Source organism: Rhinolophus ferrumequinum, chromosome 10 (genome assembly GCF_004115265.2).
Source record: "Rhinolophus ferrumequinum isolate MPI-CBG mRhiFer1 chromosome 10, mRhiFer1_v1.p, whole genome shotgun sequence".
In the NCBI taxonomy this organism is placed as follows: domain Eukaryota; kingdom Metazoa; phylum Chordata; class Mammalia; order Chiroptera; family Rhinolophidae; genus Rhinolophus; species Rhinolophus ferrumequinum.
This window is the reverse complement of record NC_046293.1, coordinates 88,549,210-88,567,359: the sequence shown is the minus strand read 5'-3', so window position 1 is coordinate 88,567,359 and position 18,150 is coordinate 88,549,210. Positions and strand designations below refer to the sequence as shown.

The 18,150-nt window shown below is 48.5% G+C and overlaps 1 protein-coding gene across 3 annotated transcripts in view; it reads right to left on the bottom strand.

Annotated features, from left to right (window-relative positions):
* B4GALNT3 (beta-1,4-N-acetyl-galactosaminyltransferase 3) overlaps window positions 1–18,150 on the bottom strand; it is an 88,540-nt gene that overhangs the window by 24,504 nt on the left and 45,886 nt on the right. For all 3 annotated transcript variants that reach the window (XM_033118309.1, XM_033118311.1, XM_033118308.1), the window contains exon 2: window positions 944–1,047. In XM_033118309.1, the coding sequence (XP_032974200.1) occupies window positions 944–1,047 (104 nt within the window). The remainder of the gene's footprint in view (window positions 1–943; window positions 1,048–18,150) is intronic.

Here is an 18,150-nt window from a genome sequence, read left to right as displayed (position 1 = left end):
TTGGTGGGAATATTAGGGTGAGAATAGGACTTGGGTCCCTTGAAAGTACCTCTGGGGAAGTAGAGGGTCACGAGTCACAGCCCAGCCACCAGGAAGCGTATCCACCTCAGGGACACTCCATTTATCACTCATACTCTATCCCTCAGCAAAATACCATCTTACAGTTTCATTAATGCATACTCCTGAAGTTCTCTTACTTTCCTGAATTTTCTGTCTTCCCATTTGGAAGAGGCTTTTTTCTAATTAGATCAGGCTCTCGTGAGAGCAAGGGCCTTGCATCACCTTCCTCTATACCCACCCCCAGGACTCTACCCAGATTTGTCACTTATTTGTCCTAACAAGTGGGAGCCCCTTGGGGACACCCCTATGGTGCAGGTCCACAGGTTCAGTCTGGTTCTTGTCCAGTCTTGGGGATCCATATCTGTTCTAGGCTCAGAGAGGTTCAACCTCAGGGCTCCAGACTGAATTGGATCTCAATTCCCCTGCCCCCCAACCCCCAGCTGCTCCTGCCTCACTAGGGACCATTGGTCCAAGAAACACTATAGGGAAAACGTTGCATTACCAGTCTGTCCCCCAGCTATTTTCAGGGAAGGGGGCCTGTCTACTGCAGCATCTCTGACTCTTAGCAGCGAGCATCTGGGATCATAACCAAAGTGCCAGCCCCGTCTTCAGGCTGGCAAGAGGCAGGACAGGACGGTGCTGCCCCAAGCCTGACGCTGATGTTGGAAATGGACGGCACGCACCTGAACTCAGATATGGGCACCTTGAAGCAAGTGACGAAGGCTTTGAGGAGCAGGACGGACGTCTCTCCCCACCCACCCGGGAAATACAGTGATGCCAGGCTGTCATCCCAAGGACTCTTGCTCCTCTGCGCCTCTTACACAGAAAAGCGGAGGTTTCTCTTAAGGCTATAAGGACGGGCAGCTGAGACCCGGCCACATACCTGGGGGCCCAGCCTCTGGGGATGGTAGAACTGGAGATTTGGATCCACAGCTGGAATGTTTCTGCTGGCCAGAGCCTTGGCCAGTTCTCTCCAGCTGCCATACCCTATGGAAAGGAGAGAAGAAGAGACGAGCAAGGTCAACATCACCTGAAGACCTCATAAATCTGTAACATTTGGGGGGAATAATAGAGGTCATCATCTTCCTTTCTGCTGCCCGCACCCCTCTTCATATGGGGGGTATGAAGTGTGAGTGGTGGTGTTGGGAGGTAGTTACAACCTTGGCCAAAGTCAACTGGGCAGAGAGAGAGGAAATGAGCTCATATCCCATTAGAATTTGCTGTTTTCAGAGAAGGAGCCAGTGAGTAACCCAGTACCGGCTGATTCTTCCCTAGTTCTCTTGAGACTAATTTCTCCCTGAAGTTGTTGTGGGAAAACGGATGTTAAAGGCGGTGGAACTAAGCTTTCCCCTGCACAAGTTCCCTTTCCTTCAAGCCCAGGGAGACCGTGGGGCGTCTGGTTGAGGAGTCCTCCTGCTACCCAACATTAATCAGAGTTGCTGGATAGAAGCAGAGCTGCGGGAGGCAGGGAAAGGTGGACCTGGGACGACTTGGTGTGTGTCAAACAAATTTATAAACCCCTGGAGATATAAGATTCAAGGCCTAGATATTCCTGGATTGATCTGGAGGCTGTGTGGCTACTGTTGTCCTTAAGTTGATGGCTCTGGAACTGGTTGGCTTACACACCGCTGCGAAGGATAAAAGCCAAACTGTGAAGAAAGGGGTATGGGAAACTGTTGGGGTACACTCATTCACAACTAAGCCAAGAGGTAAGGAGCTATGCAGAGTGCTAGGGTGGAAGGAAATCAGAGTACAGTGGTTGCACGGCTATTTGGCGGGGAGAGCCTCCTCCACGTCAACGGGACTGCTTGGGCATGACTGTTAGACTAGGTGGAATCAAACCACTTCAGCCATAAACTGGAATCACAGACTATCAGGAGCTGGAAGGGGCTTTCGAGATCATCTAGTCCTCACTTCAGATGAGAAAAATGGGAGCCTGGCTGGTCAAAGGCCTTACCTAGGCCCATTCAGCAAGTTGTGACAAGGCTAAGACTAGAACCCGTGTTCAGACGGATTTCCACTGAGCTGCCACTTCCCTCCAACAGCTCCATCTTCACGCCCCTGTAATCCCACAGCGGACATGGCACACTGGAGTCAGACTGACGTCTCATCCCTGGGAGCCAACAGCTGGCTGAAAGCAGAATTGTCACAGGAACCTCTGTGCGAACACCAGCAGTCACAGACAGCCAACCAGACACAAAGGAAAAAGCACAGCTCACAAATATAGGCCCACAGAAGGTGGACCTCAACATTTTGCATGAGTGTTCATATGACTGGCTCTAGGAGAGATTAGAATGGGGTGGGGGGTGCTTTGCTTACTGTCTTAGCTTTGTGTGGCCCTTTAGAGTTTACTAAGCACCTTCCAGGAATGATCTCACATTAGCCTTACAAGAATGTACGAGATAGGTCAGGTCTGATTACCCCCATTTTACAGATGGGGAAAAGAGAAGCCCAGAGTTTCAAGTCACAGAGTTCGTTGTTTCGAAGCCAGAATTAGAACAGCCCAGATCAGAACAGAGAGCCTCTCTGTCTCACAAGCCAGCATGTTCTCATTCCGCCTACATTTGCTCTTGTGGGCACTTTTTGGCACAGACGTTGAGGAGTCCTGGGGGGCAGAGGCCTCAGCTGGGGACTTGTGCCTTTGGGTTTCTGCACAGGCGTTAAACCTCTGCTCGCGTTATGTTTATAAGAACTTCTGTGGGTTTATCCCTCTGCCATCAAGGTCTCTCCTGTTTCCATGGCGGGCCAGCTGACAGTCAGAAGCAGGTCAGAATCGTTCATGCAGGGGGGTGCTCTGGGGAAGCAGGATTCTGGGGCCGGTGGAGTGAGGTAAGGATTTGGAGAGTGAGGCAGAAAGAGAACAAATACTCCCAGCCCTATACACCCTGCATTTCTGGATGAGCTCAGGGCAAAGTGGTTTGTTCACCTGCGAATCCCAACTCAGCCACATCTAATGTTAAGAGCCCCATTCCTTCCCAAGCCCGAGGAGCTGCGGGCTAGTGGTTGGGGCCTCAGGTGCCCAGGTGACAAATAAGTCACACTGTGGGGGGGAGGGCAGAGCCCTGCCTTGCTTCTGCCTCTGAATGATTGGGCCATCTCTTCCTTGACCTTACGCTTATGACTAAAAACTGTCTACTTCTAGACAAAGTCATGAGGAAAGAATACTAAAAATGCGGTTTCCCCTATCATGGGAGCTATAGTGTCTCTTAGATGCATATTCCTTCTCATGACTAGTTTTCAATTCCAGCCAGATCTTACGAATCTTGGAAATCACACCAAAGGTGAGACAACTTACCCTAAGGTTAATGAACTTGCCCTGTAGGTCTTCAGCATGCCTTGTCCTGGCATTTGCTCCGAAATGACAGCGACTCTCTCTAAACCTTAAGACAGGCTCCCCCGAAGCCTCACCCTCAGGCCCATCCGTGGCCTGCTTAGCCTAGTTTTTAGAAAGAATCCTGCTAAGTCTGTTTAGCAAGAATCCCCCTACCCTTGGTGTCTCCTTTTAGTCATTTTCTACCCACCGACCCCCTCATTCTGCTGCTTGGCTGTAAATACCCAGGTGCCTTTGTTGTATTTAGAACTGAGCTCAGCTCTAGCCTGAAGTCTCTCCCATATTGTGACAGTACTGAACAAAATCTGTCTGTATCACCTTTAACTAGTGTCCAGCTCTATTTCTCTTTAAAAGAAGGGAAGACGGGGCCTCAGTGAAGAAGGACAAACCCACTGTGGGGGAAGGGAGATCAGCGAGGTTAAACCTAAGCATGCCCTGCCCTTGGGTCACGGTGAGTCGGGCTGGCTTTGAAATACCTGGATAGTCAACAGCTCAGCCCAGCCTTCAGTAATTTAAAGAGTAGGAAATTTGCTTTGCAAACTTCACAATACAGTAGAAAGATAAGCAAGGTTTTGGAGTAAGAAAGGTCGAATTGTACACCTACCACTTAGAAACAGTGACTGCTTGAACAAGTAATTTAACCTCTGTGGCCTCCGTTTATTCATCCGGATGGTGGGGATAAAAACACCTTCCCCATAGGACCACTGTGAGGACTAAACTATGTGTGTCAGACCTAGTGGGGTGTCTGACACACACAGTGAATACTCAGTAGGCATTCCTTCCCCCTAACAATTCCTGACTTTGGGGTTTTGGACTTGGGAGTCTGTAGATATGAGTGCTAACCCCTTTAGAATTCTATAAACTGCAAATGGCCAGTAGCTCTCTCACTGTCTTCTTTCTGTGCTTATGGACCAGAGAAGCAAGTGGACTGTGGGCTAGCAGTGACGCAGTGGTGCCGGAGCAATAGATAACACTTCCTGTGTTTCACGGGTACTGCTTTCTGTTCCTCCATCCACATCCATCCACCCCCACCACGCATGCACGCACACACATTTACTATTCACTGAGCGCATGTGAGGAGTCAGACACTGTGTTGGTGTTTCTTTTCTCTTGTCTTTTCCTTCGTGTTAACCCTGCCAGTGTATACCCAGGCATTGCTTAGCCCCCTGAGGGAACTTGGAGCTAAAGAATGAGCTGATTTAACTATTAACGTTTGTCACTTGCCCTCTAGTAAGTGAATTCCTCCTGCTCCTGGCCAGACCTCTCCTCCCAGAGTGCCACCTGCCAGGGCCTGTTTCTCCTGCAACAGGTGTCACATTTGTGCCAGGAGACAGACACCCCGATCTCAGGTGACAGATAAAGCACCACCATGGGCCTCACACTCTGCCCTCACAAAGCTGGGCTATCATATTCACCATCGGCGGGAACTTCGCCAACACCCCTTGTCTGTGCAGTGTGGACTCTTCAAAGGCCTGGAGACATCCATTTTGGGTCTCTGGTGAAAATATGGCATATGTAGATGTCTTGGGGCCTTTTTTCAGAGACTCTCACATGTATTATTTCACTGCATCCTCACAACCTCCCTGTGAACTGTTGTCATCTTCATTTTAGAGATGAAGAAACAGAGGTGAAGTCATCAGCCCAAGGTCACAGAGTGAATAAGATAATCCATGTAAAGGACTCGGTGCCTGGAACATAAAAAGCACTTCACACATTGCAGTTTATTTTATTATTAGTTGCAATGTGACAGAGCCAAAACTCGCATTCCTTTCTCCTGACCTCTGGTTTGATTCTCTAGCTGATATGTCATGTGATCAACACGGACATTCGCACCAGGAAGAAAGGGAGTCCCTCGCTGCTCAGGCAGATTTGGGATTTTGAAGGTACAGCCGACACGTCTTGCTGATGCACTGAATATGGGGAGAGGAATGATGAATGGTTTGAAGATTCTGACTTGGCCGGTTGGAAAGCTGGAGTTGCCATTTACTAAGATGGAGAGCCGAGGGTGGGGTGTCAACAGGAGAGTGGACCTGAGAATAAGGCCTGAAAGAGAAGGGGAAGCACTGGGGGTGGGGGGGGGGCAGCAGGCAGAGGCAATGGAAATGGTATTTCTGAAACGCCATCTCCAGTCATGGGGCAGGGCTCCTGAGCTAAAACACACTTTGCAAGAAGGGAAGGACTGACCCCTCCTGGGCCACGGGAACGTGGGGCTGAGGAAGAGCCCAATAGGGCTGGCACCACAGGCTCCACCAGGTGTCAAGGACTCCAAGATCCAGGGTAGACAATTTGCTAAGAAGCCCAGTGTCTGTACAGAGCAAAGGAGATGAAATCCAGAGCAGCTGAACAGAGACAGAGCCCTTGTCCCTTAGAGAACAGGAGGTTGGCTGGGGAACAGGAGGTTGTGACACCCAGGGCATCATTCCACAAATGCCAGGAATCAGCACCGAGTCCGAGGACGAAAAAAGCAGGAACTGTGACTCTGACCTTGGAGCACACTCGAGGGCCAGTCCTGCATTCTCAGTGGAACAAAGCTGCTATGGCTAGAAACCAGAAGGGCCTGGACCCCTCCAGGAACCTGACGTGGCACAGACAACCAGGGATGAAGCCTGGGACAGTCACCTGGTTGGGAGTCTCTAAGACAAACCCAAAGCTCCAACAGCTACGTGGCTTAACCAGCCCCTAACACCCCAGGGAACTTGATGCAAGAGAAATTACTACTAATGTAACCTTAACAGTTAACACTTATGTGTCAGGCATATATACACTTACGTTTATATTAAATGAAATACAGATGATTTTATTTAATACAACAACCCTACAGGAAAACAAGGCTTAGAGGTTAAAATCTTGCTGAAAGTCACAAAGGTAGTAAGTGACAGAGGCTAGTATTTGAACCCAGGACAAAAGCCTGTGTCCTTAATTCCATTACTCTCTAGCAAATATACTTGAGAATTTTTGTCCACCTCTACCATCACTGTCATTAATACTTGTGTCAGGTACTCATTTGGTCACCAGTCTGTCCCTTCCCATCTTTCCCCAATTACCTCCCAACTCACCCACCCAACACCTGCCACACACACACACAAACACGCACACACCCCAGATTACTCTATGTTGGCCATTACTCTACATTGATGTTCTCCGAAACGCAAGAGGAAGTATGGAGACCCACATATCTCAAAACAGCTAGAAAGCTGGACATGAAAGCGTCTGGCATAGGCCTGCCAGAAACCCTCTTTCTGGTTTTTGAGCCTCTTCCTTCTCAACCTGCAGACAAACAATCCAGCTGTGTGTGTGAGAGAGAGCAGGGGTTGGCCCAGAGAAGGATTATGTGTGGTTTGGGCAACTCCATCTCACTCGCCCTCATCGCACAGGTGTCAGGGGTGGGGTGGGTGGGGTGAGGAGAAGGAGAGAGGTGGGATTCCGAGGTCTCCCTAGCTACTCTTTGATGAGCAGAAGACAGATATAGGGAGGTCCCTGATGAGCCTCTCCCCCAAAAGATCTGTCCCCCAAGCTGCTGCTGCTCAGAGCCAGGCTCAAGAACCAGAACAGCCAGCCAGCTAGCTCCCTGCCAAGCTAGCACCTGAGCTGCTGTAATGGTTGTGGCTGTGGGCAGGTCGAGACCTACCAGTAAGACACAAGGAAGGGTACCTATGGCCCTGATGGGTGCCGCCTAAAGGAGACCCAAAAGAGGGCACCAGAGCTGTGCCGGGTATGTACTTGTGTTTCAGCCCTGCTATCAGTGTTTCCTGCTCACCCAACATACAGGCTCAAGGATAAAACTTTAAGGTGGAGATACGGAGAGGAGATAAGAGGGCTACTGCTCATTTGAGTCTGCTGCCGCGGCACTGGGAAATAAGTCTGTCTGTACACAGCCCAGCTTGGTGACTTTCCATTCCCCGGCCATGGATTTCATGAGTAGAGGCCCCAGAAGGTTTGACGAGGCCCTGAGGATATTGTCATCATCACCATCATCATTACAAATGCCAGACAAAAAACAAAAACAATCCCCACAACATGTAAGCCGCCATTTACTAGGCAGTGTTATGACAGAATAAATATAGCCACAAACAGTTCTAGCCGAGGGGAATTTAGACTGAAGACCCTTGATGAAATGGGATGGTTTCAGGCAAATCTAGAGGTGACAGAGTTCCTGATTTCTAAAACCGGCCCACGCCCACGGAAGAGGTGCTTTCATCATCTGGTCAACCTATACAAGGACCACCTACGAGTTTTTAGGGTCCTTCCAAACCCACTAGGCTCGTCTTTTCCAGTCTTCTTTTTAGATTGGGACAGACACCCTTCAGAAAGTGGAGGAAGATGTGGGACGATCTTTTCCTTCCTGGAGTCTTTCAAAGAGGAGTTTCAGTGGTTATCAAGAGTAAGGAATCAGCAGGTTGGGAAAGGTAAATAAATGAATCAACCACCAGGCACTTATTGAGCCCTTGTTGTAGACTTAGCACTGTGCTAACTGCTGCGATAGACAGAGGTGCCAACAGAGACGTGCAGCTCCATCCATTCCCAGGAGCAGTTAGTTAGGGTGGATGTCATGGCACACAAAAGGGCCATCATGTCTGTGGACTCCTACGTGCTGTGGCATTCACGCCCGTGCCCACCTGCAGGGATGCATGCAGCTCTGCTCTATGTAACAGGCAGGTGCAACCAGACGCGGGCTAACTGGATGCTAGTGATGTGATGTCGAGAGATGACTTTCCAGACTTGCAGAGACCTCGGGCAAAATGCGCTGCAAACATGTCCTGGGATGAGGGAAGTGGTCTTCAGGGTCCCAGAGAGTTCAGGAGAAACAGCACAGGTGCAGGAAAGCCCTGATTCCTTCGGATGGCACTGGAGCAGTTTAGCAGAATTCATCAGTAGGACGCACGTGAAGATGTGGCGTTGCCCATGGAAGCTCTGAGGGTTTGGAGCCGTAGTGGGACAGCAGCCTAGAACCCAAAAGCCAATGCTCTTTCTTCCACCACTTTTCAGGTGGAAGGAGGGAGCAGTGGAGGCCCAAGGTCCCAGGAGCACCCTCTCCCAGCTAGAGCAGGTGGCTACACCCCAACTTGTGGGAGAGCATGGTTTCCAGTTATACTTCTTAGAGGACCATCAGGAACAGATGTGGTTACAGAAAGAAACAGTAGGAACCAGAAGGAAGAAAACCGAAGATTGGAAAAAAGACCAGAGGAGGCAAAGGACAAAGTTTGGAGAATGTGGCTTTGAAAGAGAGAAAAGAGAGCATCAGTTAATTGGACCGAAGGGGAAAAGTGGGAAATATTTGATAACAACCATGTTGATTATGAAGACTGTGGGGTGACGACAGTAAGAAGCCAGAAGGCTCCTGGGCAGGGCACAACACTGTTTACAAAGCCCTCCTCCATACATTAACTGCTTAACCCACTAACATGTTAGTAGCATGTATATGTAACAGAGGATAGATAACCACAGCAGCTAACACGTGTGTATTTGCCTAGGCCGGTCAGCGTGCTAAGCACCTGACATGCATTGTCTCATTTAATCTTTTTTTCTTTTTTCTTTTAATAAATCTTATTGGGGAATACTGGGGGACAGTGTGTTTCCCCAGGGCTGATCAGCTCCAAGTCATTGTCCTTCAATCTAGTTGTGGAGGGCGCAGCTCAGCTCAAGCCAGTCGCCGTTTTCAATCTTTAGTTGCAGGGGGTGCAGCCCACCATCCCATGCGGGAATTGAAACGGCGGCGACCTTGTTGTTGAGAGCTCACACTCTACCCAACTGAGCTATCCAGCCACCCTTCCAGAAGCTCAGTGGCAGCTTGTTGCCTTCAATCTAGTTGTGGAGGGTGCAGCTCACTGGCCCATGTAGGAATCGAACCAGCAACCCTATTGTTCACAGCTCCCACTCTAACCAACTGACCCATCCGGCCACCCCTGTCTCGTTTAATCTTAGTAACAATCCTTTTAGGTAGGTATTAATATTATTCCCATTTTAGGGATGAGAAAACTGAGGCCCTGAGCAGGTAGGAGGGTACCTACCTGCCCAAGACCTGACAACCTCTAGATAATAGAGCTGAAATTTTCAAGCACTTATCACCTGACTCGTTTTTGTTTTGTTTTTTAATTCTTAAGTATCTTACCCATTTGTTTGTTGAAAGAAAAAACAGTGGAATCCAAGGGAATCAGGAAGAACTAGGGGCCCTGAGGCTAGGAAAGTTTTCTAGGGCCACACAGGAACCAGGAATGAGCCAGAAGCCAGAAGCCATAGCCTCCCAGCCCTCTCTCCATCTGATATCTCCTCTTAAAACAACTCGCTCTTTTAAGCATCTTATGGAGCCCCTTCTCTTTTCTGCATCAGGCTTGAAAACAAATAAGATCCATTTTCTGATCTGAAGGGCTGCCAGCTGCTAGATTTGTGAGGTCTGATGAAGGGGAGTTGCCAAAGCCAAGCCGAGGCTGTTGTAACCTGTTCTTGGGCAGGAGGCAATGAACAGGACAGGGAAGGCGTGCAGGACAGTAATTGCTCTCCAAGCCAGGAATGTGGGCTCTCTGCTTTCCTCCTTCCCACTAAATACCATTTTAACGGAACTTCAAGGGTTAGACCACATCAAGGGGCGAGGCCTGAGTTATACGTTAGCCCCCGTCCCTGAGTCAGCCCTCCCACCACAATCCATTCAATGTTTTTACATCAGAGCTCTTTCATATTCCTGGTCTCATTCTTATTTTTATCCCAACCTCATGAGTTATTTCCATTTTGCTGCTGGGAACACAGAGACCCACAGGAAGCCAGTGTTAAGGCCACACTGGTTTTTGGCACAAGGCTCAGGGCATCACGGCACAGGATTCACTGGGGCTGCTAGAGTTTAAGTGGGCTACCAAGGGAGCATCTGGGGAGGCCTCTGACTGAGCCCAATATGGGGAAAAGCTAAAAATTAGCACTGCGCTGCCAGAAGCCAGGTCTCATTCTGAGTGTGTTCCCACTGCATAAAGCAAAAACTACCCATTTCAACACATGCCGGCTTCAGACACGGGTTCAATTGCCTGGGCCTGCTTTTATATTCCCAAATTAGGCACTTGATGCATGTGGAAGGCATGAGTCGATAAATGAGTGAATGACACGGAGGGTTACATGAGAGGCCTGGCACGTTCCTCATCACAGGACTGATTAGGTGTCTTCTGGCCACAACTCTGGACTGGAGGCTGAATGAACGACAGACACTGGCCCTAATATTCTGAAACGTCCCCACCAGACGAAGGCTGGCCCTCACAATGGCACAGACGTCACAGTCACAACCCAGAGCTGCCTCTCAGGAAGCTCTTTCTTTAGGGCACTCTTGCTTGTTCTAGTTTTGTTTAATTTCTAGGGGTGTGTGTGTGTGTGTTAAAATATAATGAACATAAAATTACCATCTTAACCATTTCTAAGTACACAGTTCAGTAGCATAAGTTCATTCACACAGGTGTGTAACCATCGCCACCATCCATCTCCAGAACAAACGGAAACTCTACACCCATTAAATAATAACTCCCCATGTCTCTCCCCCCCGAAGGCTTTGGCAACTGCCACTCTACTTTCTGTCTCTGTGTATCTGACTCTGCTAGATACCTGAGATAAGCAGAGTCCTACACTATTTGGCCTTTTGGGTCCGGCTTATTTCACAGTATAAAGTCCTTCTGGTTCGTGTGTGGTAGCATGTGTCAGAACTTTTATCCTTTTCAAGGCTGAGCCACAGTCCACTGGAAGGGTACGCCACACTTTGCTTCCCCATTCACCTTTGCTTCCCCATTCACCCGTCGATGGACACAAGGGTTGTTTCCACCTTTTGCCTACTGTGAATAAGCTGCTATGAACGTGGTGCACAAGTCTGTTGAGTCCCTGCGTTCCGTTGTTTTGATAGGGCACTCTCCTTTAAACTGCTAAATTTTGTCCATTCTTCCAGAGATAAAAGCAGGAGCTGGGAGGGGAAGAGGGGAAGAGGAGACAGACAGGCTGCTGTCTTCATAATAGAGACGTGGTGGCAGGAAGTCTGGGGGACAGCAGAGGGCAGCGGGAGAAGGAGCAGTGCTGGGTGGGTGGGATCAGGTTGGAGCGATCCCAGCCAAGAAGGGAAGAGGAAAAGCAGGACTTCTGAGTGGGCCCAGGGGAAGGCTTTCCCCAGGGAGAGTGATGTCCTAGTGAACTAGCCTGTCTGGAAATTAGCCGTTTCCACATATCCCAGCTTCAGAGGGACGGTTCAGATATGTGGGCCCCTGGGAACTGCAGCTCGGTGCAGATACCAGTCCACACACTGGCAGTTCCCGTCCTTAAGGAGGTAGGTACAGAAGCATAGGGAATGCGTGGAGGGCCTTTAGTGCAATCTGATACGCGGCAACATCAACACGGGAGGGCAGGATCATCTCCCCTTACACAACAGACCACTAGGACGGTCTGCACTCCTCTGGTCGTTTGCACGTGCTGCTGCAAGTTGTGTGATGTGCAGAATGAGCACATATCCATCAGTGAAGACTGGGAGCTCAAAACAAAAACTGGAAAAACAGGTCCTTGACTACAGTTTGCTGCAGTTAGAACCATGGGCCCCCCCTTCCTCCCTCCCTTCCTCCTTTCTTTTCTTCCTTTCCTTCCTTCCTTCCTTCCTTCCTTCCTTCCTTCCTTCCTTCCTTCCTTCCTTCCTTCCTTCCTTCCTTCCTTCCTTCTTTCCTCTCGCTCTCCCTCTTTCCCTCCCTTCCTTTCTTCCTTCTTTCTTCCCTCCCCCGTCCCTCTCTTCCTTTCTAACTTAGGCAAAAGATAATTGAGAAAAACTATAGTGCAGCTCACAGAATCAAAGCAAGAACCTTGCAGCCAGGCCCCAGAAAAGGCCGAGAACCAAGTCAGGAATTGGAATCTCAGCAGCCAGCTAATGACTCAGCTCCGAACACCTCTGTGTGTCTCTGCTCAGAATGCAAATCCCCAGGAAAGCCAGTCTGAATGGCCTTAGCTTGGGTCATGGGTCTCCATGGTGGTGGAAGAGTGGGGCTTACTTCAGGAGTGCCAGTAGATTCCTGCCGCTCCATCACAATGGGAGGGAGAGGTGGTTTTATTGTGGGGACTTTCTGAGTCTTCTATGCAAAAATAGCTCAACTCTGAATAATTGACAGTTCTTCCTAAAACAAAATTGGGACTTATCGGAGAGCCACTATAGTGTTAAAGAAAGGGCACACAAAATGCAGATATAGCTGAAAATATTAAACACACGGACACACGGAGTTAGTTCTGTAATACTTAAGAGACTTTATAGACCATGTGGAGATGGGAGAGCTGATTATTTAGAACATTCTTAGGAAAAGGGAGTTCCAGACTCATGCAGACAATGCTCAAAACACATTTCTTAGGACCAATGAGGTGAATCAATCATCTGTCAGAGTATTTGAAAATGATACTCCATCAATTCATTTTAAGCTTGGTTTGTTTTTTTAAAAAAGTTAAGAACTATTGTAGCCTAGTGAGCTTAGAACTCATAGTTGCAAACCCCCACATTGTACATATTAGAAAACTGAAGGCTCGGAGACTGGGGTCACTGTCTGAGGTCACAAAGCAAGTCAGAGGCAGAGCCAGGACAGATCCCAGGTCACCTCTCTTCTGGTTCAGGCTGCCGTTCAGACCACATAACTAACCTGCTCATGTGTGGGGCTGTTCCCGGGTTATCAGGAGTGCTCATGCAGCATTTTATAGTTTGGAATCCTAGGACTAAGCACAGCCCCTCTTGTGGAAACAGGGTCATCGTCTAAAGAGACAGCCTGCAGGGCAAGTTTCTCTGGGTATCTGAAAGCCTGCCAGTTCGGGCCCAGGTCAGTTCTTACCCTAGAATCTATTACTCCTTAAAGGAAGGCTTCTGAGTTCTTGGGAAGCAGAGCTGTGTCACACACTCCTTTGCCCCCGCCCCGCCCCCCCTACCCTTAGCCACAGCTTTAAATATGGAAGGCATTCAACACATGACTATTTCATTGAAATACCACCTTTTATTGTTTTTACTACATTTTGTTCTCTAAGCACATTTATTTAAAAAATTACTTAATCTACATACATGGAAATATCCATAAGCACATTAAATACTCCTTTGTCATACTATCTATTTAACATTCTACATGGAAGAAAAAACACCCTTTTCTCTGGGGTAATAACCACTTTTTAAAACACAAACAAATGCTAAGTATACTTGAGAATAGAGAGGAATTTAGACTCAGTGGGAAAGAAGCTAAGTTGGAGCACCAGTAGCTGATACCATTTATGTTGGTTTTCTACCTTCACAAATAAGAATCTGCCCATTTGACTGCAGTGTGATTGTTAAAATATGTCCTTTGGGTCACAATACCATAGGGTAATCTCTGCCAGTGTACTTACTCTTCCCTTCACAAATGCAGTGAAATGTTGACTCCTAGGATGGCTGATGAAACTACTTAGTGTAAGGTTTATATCCCACACAGTCAAAACATAAGCTCTGTGTCTAGAGGGAAAAGTGCAATAAATAGAAAAGTGAAATCTGATTAAGTTAACTGGTTATTTGACGTGTCAGTGACCATGCTTTCTGACCCCGAAATCAGGATATGTGGGCTAACCAAGACAACAGAATGTCTGAAACGATTCATCTTTCCTGGAAACCCAGGCCAAGCAGTCACATTGTTTATGTGACACTAAATGATTAGTTTCATAGATCTCTACTGTCCCTAGCCTCACCAAATTTGCTAAATTTGCTGGTGAAATGACCGGCCGGGCCTGATCTATACAACTCTTATCTAGCACACACAGCCCACATAGCTAGAACCACTCATATAGCTGGGTTAACAGTGTTGGTTAAAGAGGCACAAATAGTTCAACAGGATAAAAGTTCACTCCAAGACTCTCTATCCCATGCCCGGCCCCCACTCTCCCCAACCATTTCTTCCACCACTCTCTTTCTCCTGAGCCAGGAGGCTGATCCAGGTCTACCACCATGCCTGACAGAAGTGACAGCTGGCACGAAGTGGGGACAGCACAGAATCATTGCTGGGTCAAATACAGTTTGAAATTCCCCCACACAGAGGACATATGGAAGTGGTGGAAAGCCCAGAAAATGAAAGTGGCTAACTAACCTTGCAAAGCCAAGAAAATTTTCCAGGTAAACTTCCCTAGAATTATCACAAGAACTACTGAAAGTTGAGTGAGTAGCTTGACTCGAAGCACTTTTTGCCAAGACCGAGCTAAGAAGCAACCTGAATTTGTACGCTTGATTTGGCTTAAAGGACCTCAGGGAACCAACAAATCCACAAGGTCTTGGGAAACAAAAAGGAACTCAAGGACAGCTAAAGAGATGAGCCGATAAAAACTGCTTCCGAAATTGGACAAACTCCTCTAACCCTTGTCGAAAAACAGAGAAAATAAAGACAGCATGCCTTGGAGAAGGAATCGGTGTACAAGAAAGCGCCACAGATGAAAAGCAGGAGGGAGACCTACTACCACTGAGGCGCACGTGCAGCTAACAGCTTAATATTTCAATCTTTCTGATCTGTGTAACTCTCGTTTTACCTGTGTGATACCTAAATGGTTTCTGGAACTTTCTCCTACCTGGAGTACTTGAGAAGACAAGTGAGGCACAGAGAACTTAGATTATTTTTTGGCTTCCTAAGCATAAACTTTGATATTTAATGACCTGTGATAGCGGTCGGCATCCTAGTAATACATAAAACCTTTGGGACTCTATTAACTGTTTAGTATTCCCAGGTCTTAGGGGAATGTTTTCCATTTTTCAAAGAGCCTGTTGTGGCCAATTTGTAGAGTAAGATGCGAATACTCCCTGGAGTGGGCTGAGGCCCCGAGCTACGTTTCCCTGGAGTTCACCGCCTTCCAAAACAGGTACAGGCCTCTCACAAAGACTGCACAGTCTGTTCTTTATTTTGAATTGGCTTCTTGGGTCAGTTTATTAGAGCTCTGATGGTTGCACTAAATGACTCATAGTGGGAAGGAAGCTTTAAAAGAGAGACCTGTGAAATTAAAGAGAAAGTTGCATGAGCAGTCAATTAACTACATTTATTGAGTATCTAGTATGTACACATAGCTGCTTGGCCTGGCTCTGGGTGGGTGATCAATCAAACATTGTGTTAGAACCAGCTTCCAACAAGAAATATCTAGAGGGCTGGCCCAGTGGCTCAGGTGGTTGGAGCGCCATGCTCCTAACGCCAATGTCGCCAGTTCGATTCCCACATGGGCCAGTGAGCTGCGCCCTCTACAGCTAAGATTGTGAACAACGGCTCTCCCTGGAGCTGGGCTGCCATGAGCAGCCGGAGGTTGGCGTGAGCTGCCGCGGGCCACTGTGTGCTACTGTGGCCTACTGTGTGCTGCCATGAGCAGCTGGTGGCCAGCGTGAGTGGCCGGCAGCCAGCGAGAGCTGCCGTGAGTGGCTGACCAGCGACCGACTGCCTGGTGGTGGGGGAAGCACAAGGCTCATGATACCAGCATGGGCCAGGGAGCTGGGTCCTACACAACCAGACTGAGAAACCACAGCTTGAACCAGAGTGAGGGGAGGCGGGGAGGCGGAAGAAAGGAGGGGAAAAAATAAATATGTGGAACTGAATCCCAGCCCTGAGACTTTCTACGTATCTGTGAGACTTTCAGCAAGCTCCGTAACCTCTCAGCTACCACCTGCCATCATTCAGTTGGAAAGAGGAATTAGGCCCATGAATGATTAAACTAACATCTGTGTCTTGCAGACCAGCAACACACAGCTAGCTCCTTTAGTTTTCATTGTACTAGTTCTTTACACATGGACAGGCATTTTATATTGGTTATTTCCAATGCATGATTACCCTGTAAGGTATTACGCTCCCCATTCTCCCAATAATAAAACGGGTTTAAAGAGTTTACAGGCTTTGCTCAAGATCCCATAAATGGCCAAACTGGGATTCAAACTGTTTGGTTCCAAAGTCCACAGTCTTCCCACTGCTGCCCAGTTAATCCTTGTGGCAACCCTGTGAAGCCAAGACTGCGGAGACCCATTTATGGTAAAGAAATGGAGGCTAAGGAACCAGCCCAGCGCAGGAGGGCAGGCACAGTGGACGGCTCTGCCATCGCTGTTTGCATGGCTGGGCTGGCTTTCCACCCTCGGTCTGTCCTGTGCTGTTTCCACGACACAACTCTGCTTCACGCATGCAGGGTGGGCTTGGTAACATGACATGGTACACAAAGAGGCACTAAATAAGGTCCTGGTATTCAGAGAAGAGGATCCCGGTGGTCAGGGAAGCCCTCATAATGAAGCAGGTCTGGAGTAGGTATTTGGGAAGTAGGTGGAGTGGCTGGAAAAGAGACGGATGCTGTTAACAGTGACATCATTCATTCATTCATTCAGCAAGTGCCTACCATCTGCTGGGCATCACAAACAAAACGTGTGGGGAGAAGACAGTTTTTATACACATGCACACATAATATGTCACGTGGTAATAAGTGCTATTAAGAAAAATGATGCAGGGTAAGAGAGAGTGATGGGATGGGGGTCTGGGAAGGGAAGTAAATCACTGTCCCCAAGGTGACCTCGATTTTACAGGACAACCTGGATTGTTTCCATCTGCCCACTCCAAACTCCGTGCAGGCACCTGCCTTTGTTCCCTGACTGGAAGCCAGAAGCTTTTTTTCGAGAATAAAAGTAGCATATGAACACTACCCTCCCCCACTATCACAGAGTACAGACGTTTATCAAGCACAGAGCTGTGGTCCCCGGTGTTACCCTCTCGCCGGGCAGGCCACTCCTCACTCCTTTGGCTACAAGCTTACCTTGACCGGCTGGATAACTTCTCTTGCCTAGCTGCACCCCCAGCCTCGCTAATCTCATCTGGTTCTTTGGAACACCACTGTATGTGGGTGGCTTCCCTAGTTTCAGCCTTGACCACTCCCTGAACTCCATGTTTGGATAGCTAATTTACTCACTCACCCCCTCACTTGGAGATTTGAGTGGCATCTCAAACTTAACAGGTCTACAACCAAACTCCGGATTTTTCCTGCCAAACCCGCTCTCCTCCCCATCTCCTCATATCAGTGAATGGCAACTCCAGCCTTCCAACTGCCCAGGTCAGAAATCTTTGAATTAGTGATTCCCCTTCGCCATAGCCAATCCATCAGCAGGTCCCGTCAGCTGTCACTTCAAAAGCTATCCAACATCTGACTGTTCCTGACTCCTCCCCCTGTCCTGGCCACCATCTCTCATTAGTCTCTGTGCTCCTGCCCTCACACCCGACGTCTGGCAGCAGGAGTGACCCCACTAACCTGTCAGGCCATGTCCATCCCCTGCTGGAAACCCTGCAATGCCTTCCCAGCTCACTCAGAGCACAACCCCCGCCAGGTCCTTGTGATCACCTGTGAGGAAGGTTTGCTGGGGACAGACCTAGTTTACGCTGGTTGTCCTGGAAATGTTCCTAACATCACCCACTTTCCCTACCAGAAGTGCCCGACTTGGGCCACTATTAATGATGCCTCACAGATTAAATTCTTGCCCTGGTCTCATCTCCTGTGCCTTTATCATCATCTAGCTCCAGCTCCACCGATTTCCTTGCTGTTCTTCCAACACGCCAGGCACGCCACACTTCCTCTCCCGAAACCCTTTCCTCAGATGTTTACACAGCCCACTTGCTCTCTGCTAAGGTCAGAGGCCTTTCCTCCTCATCCTATCTACAACAGCACTCTCTCTACCCCCGGCCCATCACGCTCTCACCCCACATTATTTTTCTTAATAGCACTTATTACCACGTGACATATTATGTGTGCATGTGTATAAAAACTGTCTTCTCCCC